The 5,551-nt window shown below is 39.0% G+C and overlaps 1 protein-coding gene across 1 annotated transcript in view; it reads right to left on the bottom strand.

The window, feature by feature from the left end:
- LOC103209038 (E3 ubiquitin-protein ligase TRIM11-like) overlaps positions 1 to 5,551 on the bottom strand; it is a 31,424-nt gene that overhangs the window by 10,193 nt on the left and 15,680 nt on the right. The window contains exon 2 of the mRNA XM_042782812.1: positions 2,059 to 2,154. Within this exon, the coding sequence (XP_042638746.1) occupies positions 2,059 to 2,154 (96 nt within the window). The remainder of the gene's footprint in view (positions 1 to 2,058; positions 2,155 to 5,551) is intronic.

Raw genomic sequence — 5,551 nt, forward strand, 5'->3', positions numbered from 1 at the left:
AACGAACTCCAAACAGGATAGACCCCAAAAGAAAATCACCAAGACATATCATCATCAAACTCACCAAAACCAAAGACAAAGAAAAAATCTTGGAAGCAGCATGGGAAAAACGAAAAGTTACCTACAAGGGGCAACCAACAAGACTAAGCTTGGATTTCTAGATAGAAATCATGTAGGCCAGAAGATAATGGGATGGTATATATAAAACCCTGAAAGAAAAAAATTTCCTACCAAGAACTATATACCCAGCAAAATTGTCCCTCAATATGATGGTGAGATTAGGACATTTCCAGATAAGCAGAAATTAAGGAAATTTGTTAAAACCAGACCAATCGTACAAGAGATGCTAAAGGGAGTCCTTTGGACAGAGAACCAACAACAGCAAACAACAACTGACCATTAACACACATGATAATGTAATGCAGAAACCAACACAGTTATGGAAGTATCCAAAGTAAATAAGCCTACAAGATTGTACACAGGGATCCAGAGACATCAATTGACAAATGAGGACAACTACAAACCAAAAAGAGGGAAAAAACTTTGTAGCTACAAAACTTCTAAATGGTGGGGAAGTCAAGACAACTGCAAGATAGAATGAACTGTTCTAAACTTGGCAAAAAAGTTATAAATCAGAGGGTAACCTCAAAGAAAAATGATAAACCTTCACATCAAAATAAAAAAGAGGACCAGCACAAATATTTAGCAAATACTAAAACAATAGCAAAGAAATAAATGATAATACGATTCATAAATAAGTTCAGCACAGAAAATTATATGGACCAAAGAAATCAGCAACATCAGGAAAAAGCAGATAACAAAATGACAGCAACAAATTCATACTTGTCAATAATTATACTGCCAAAAGAGTAAAAAGAGAACCTACAGATTGGGAAAAAATATTCAGCAATGACATATCTGACAAGGAACTTATCTCTAAAATTTATAGAAAACTCCAACACTTCAACAACAAAAAGATTAACAATCCAATTAAAAAATGGGCAGAAGATATGAATAGACACTTCACTGAAGAGGATATTCTGGTGGCCAGCAAATACATAAAGAAATGCTCACAATCATTAGCCATCAGAGAGATGCAAATCAAAACAACAATGAGATATCATCTCACCCAAGCACTAATGGCATATTTCAACAAGACAGAAAGTAACAAATGCTGGCAAGGATGTGGAAAGATTGGGACACTCATCCACTGCTGGTGGGACTGTCAAATGATACAATCACTGTGGAAAGCAATATGACAATTCCTTAAAAAGCTGGAATTAGAAATACCATTTGACCTAGTAATCCCATTGTTAGGCACATACCCTAAAGAAGTGAGAGCCATGACAAGAACAGATATATGCACACCCATGTTCATCACAGCACTATTTACAATAGCAAAAAGATGGAAACAACCTAGATGCCCATCAACAGAAGAATGGATAACCAAACTATGGTACATACACACAATGGAATACTATGCAACACTAAAGAATAATGTAGAATCTGCAAAACATGGCATAACATGGATGAACTTGAAGGACATTATGCTGAGTGAAATAAGTCAATCACAGAAGGACAAATATTGTATTAGTTCATTACTGTAAAAAGTCAAGGAAAGGTTTGTATATGGAAGGAAACTTTCTTTGATGCTTACCAGGGGTGAGAGGGGAGGGGAGGGAACACTGCAAAAAAAAAAAAAAAATGCATTGACCCATGTCACTTTGTTGTTGTTGTTGTTGTCGTTATGTGTACTTCACTGTAAATAAATTATATTTCAATAAAATGTACTTTTTTTAAAAAAAATGTCCCCCCAAATAGTGGCTTTCCTATAAAAGCTGAAAGTATGCATGTAAATGTACCTCACAGCTTTGCTGCCAGTGTCTTAAACCCAATGCCACACTTCCAACGGCCCACCAACTTGAAGTTGACTGACCCTGAGTGGGCTTCCTGACTAATCAAAACTGCTACTCCAGCTGATCTTCCTAAGAGTACAGGTACCAGGCAGAGGTGGACACACTCAAGTAGACAACTTCCCAGGCTGGCCCAGCCACTTGCCTGCCAAGCTTCTGAGGTTTTCACTCCTTCAGCCTGCAGCTTCAGAGCCTTTTTCATCTCTTTCCTCAATTCTTCCAGGATCTTTGGAAATGTTTCCTGCAGAAGAGAGCAAAGAGATAACACTTACTTAAATAGATGTTTCACTTAAGATCAGAAGAAAGGGAAAAGAAGAGAAGTATAGTTACTTCTCATCCATTCATCCAACAAGCATTTATGAAATGTGCAAAGATCTGGAGTTAGAAAACCAAAAGGGAAGAACACACTTGGCATTTCTCAAGCTGAAAGAACTAAAGACAAAATTCAAGCTTCGAGTTACAATACTGACAGATTCTAGGGGCAAAATATTGGATGATGCAGGAAGCATCATAAAAAGATGGAAGGAGTACACAGTCACTGTATCAAAAATAACCAGTCAATGTTCAACTATTTCAGGAGGTAGCATATGATCAAGAGCCAATGGTATTAAAAAAAACATGTCCAAGTTGTACTGAAGGAACTGGCTCCAGAAACTGATGGAATACTCACTGAGATGTTTTAACAAATGGATGCAGTGCTGGAGGCACTTACTCATTTATGCCAAGAAATTTGGAAGATAGCTACCTGGCAATCTGACTGGATGAGATCCATATTTGTGCCCATTTGAAAGAAAGGCGATCAAACAGAAAGAAAAAATTATCAAACAATATAATCAATATCACATACAAGTAAAATTTTGCTGAAAATAATTAAAAAACAGTTGCAGTTAGTAGATTGACAGGGAACTTCCAGAAATGCAAGTTGGATTCAGAAGAGGACATGGAATGAGGTACATCATTGGTGATTTCAGATGGATCTTGACTAAAAGCAAAGAATACCAGAAAGATGTTTACCTGTGCTTTATTGACAATGCAAAAACATTCAACTGTGTAGCTCATAACAAATTAAAGGTAACACTGCAAAGAATGAGAATTCCAAAATACCTAATTGTGCTCATGAGAAACCTGTAAATAGGCCAAGAGGGTGTCCTTCAAACAGAACAAGAGGATACTGCATGATTTAAAATCAGGAAAGGTATGCATCAGGATTGTATCCTTTCACCATACTTACCCAATCTGTATACTGACCAAGTAATCCAAGAAGATGGACTATATGAAGAAGAACATGGCATTAAGATTGGAGGAAGACTCATTAACAACCTATGATATACAGATGACATCATCTTGCTTGCTGACAGTGAAGATGACTTGAAGCACTTACTGATGAAGATCAAAGACTACAGTCTTCAGTATGGATTACACCTCATCATAAAGAAAACAAAAATCCTCACAACTGGACCAATAAGTAACATCTTACTTATACAACAAGTAACATCTTACTTATACAACAAGTAACATCTTACTTATACAACAAGTAACATCTTACTTATACAATAAGTAACATCTTACTTATACAATAAGTAACATCTTACTTATATAATAAGTAACATCTTACTTATATAATAAGTAACATCTTACTCCATAAATGGAGAAAAGATTGATCCATAAATGGAGAAAAGATTGAAGTTGTCAGGAATTTCATTTTACTTGACTATACAAACAACACCCATGGGCAGAGCAGTCAAGAAATCATACCCATACTGTACTGGGTAAATCTGCTGCTAAAGATCTCCTTAAAGTGTTAAGAGGCAAAGATGTCACTTTTTAAGACTAAGGTGCACCTAACTCAACCCATGGTATTTTCAATCCCCTCATATGCATGTGAGAGCTGGACAATGAACAAGGAATACAGAAGAAGAGTTGATGCCTTTGAATTGTGGTGTCGGTGAAAAATACTGAAAATACCACGGACTGCCAGAAGCACGATCAAATCTGTCCTAAAAGAAGTGCAGTGGGAATGCTCTTTGGAAGCAAGAATGGCCAGACTTTGTCTCACCTACTTTGGTCATGTTGTCAGAAGGGATTATTCACCAGAGAAGGATACCATGCTAGGTAAAGGAGAGGGTCAATGAAAAAGGAGAAGACCCTCGATGAGATGGATTGACAGAGTGGTTTGAGTGGACTCAAGCACACCAAGGACTGTGAGGATGGCGCATGACTGGGCAGTGTTTTGTTATGCTGTATAGAGGATTCCTATGAGTCAAAGGGTTCCTATGAGTAAGAGGAGAGAGAATTCAGGAATACCCAAAGCAGCAGGGCAGGAGAGTGGGAGTAAGGAACCTGGACAGAAGAGCTGTCAGCTGCAGGGATCCAGGTGAGGAGAGAGAACCCAGGCACACCCAAAGCAGCAGGACAGGAGAGTGGGAGAAAGGGGATTAAAAGCCAGGAACCCAGACAGAGAAGCAGTTAGCCACAGGGATCCAGGTGAGGAGAGAGAACTCAGACACTCCCAAAGCAGCAGTGGGGGACAGCAGAAGAAAGGGGATTAAAAGCCAGGAACCCGGACAGAGGAGCAGGCAGCAGCAGGGGTCCAGGTGAGGAGAGAGAAACAAGGCATGCCCAAAGCAGCAGGACAGGAGAGTGGGAGAAAAGGGATTAAAAGCCAGGAACCTAGACAGAGGAGCAGTCAGCCACAGGGACCCAGGTAAGGGTGGTACGAGAGGTTTCCAACAGGAAGACAAACTTGTCTGTTGGTTTGTCCTACTGTGGTGACATGTTAATGTGAGTTTTGAGGCTGAGCCACTGGTATTTCAAACCCAGTGGGATGCATATGGTACACAGGTATCAGCCCAGCTTACAGACTTAGACAGACTAGGAAGATGAAAGAGGTCATCCACTTCTCAAAGAATTGGCCAGGGAAAACCTTATGAATAGCAAAGAAACACTGTTTGATACATTACCACGCAACTTTATGAGTAGTCCAATTAGGTTAGAAGGCTCTCAAAATAGGACTGGGAAAGAGCTGCATCATCTGAGTAAACCCAGCCTTACTCATATGGATAAGGTAAAGCTTTCAAGACCTCCATCTGCTGATGTGGCACCACTCAAATTGAAGAGAAACACCTGCAGACATCCATTAACCACCAGAACATGGAATGTACAAAGTATGAATCTAGGAAAATTGGAAGTTGTCAAAAAGAAAATGGAACACATAAAGATTGATATCCTCGGCATTAGTGAACTGAAATGGACTGGTTTTGGCCATTTTGAATCAGACAAACATATGATCTACTATGCCGGGAAAGATAGTTTGAAGAGGAATGGTGTGGCATTCATCATAACAAAGGATGTTTTAACATCTGCCCTGAAGTACAATGCTGTCAGTGATAGGATAACATCCATACGCCTACAAGGAAGACCCGTTAATATGACTATTACTCAAATTTATGCCCCAACCACCAAAGCCAAAGATGAGGAAATTGAAGAATTTTATTAACTTCTGCAGTCTGAAATTGACCAAACATTCAATCAGGATGTGTTAATTACAACTGGGGACTGGAATGCAAAGTTGGAAACAAAGAAGAATCACCGGCAGTTGGAAAATTTGGCCTTGGTGACAGGAATAATGCTGGAACTCG

Source organism: Orycteropus afer, unplaced genomic scaffold (genome assembly GCF_000298275.1).
Source record: "Orycteropus afer afer isolate SDZICR_OR568_19922 unplaced genomic scaffold, OryAfe1.0 scaffold00474, whole genome shotgun sequence".
Classification (NCBI taxonomy): Eukaryota; Metazoa; Chordata; class Mammalia; order Tubulidentata; family Orycteropodidae; genus Orycteropus; species Orycteropus afer.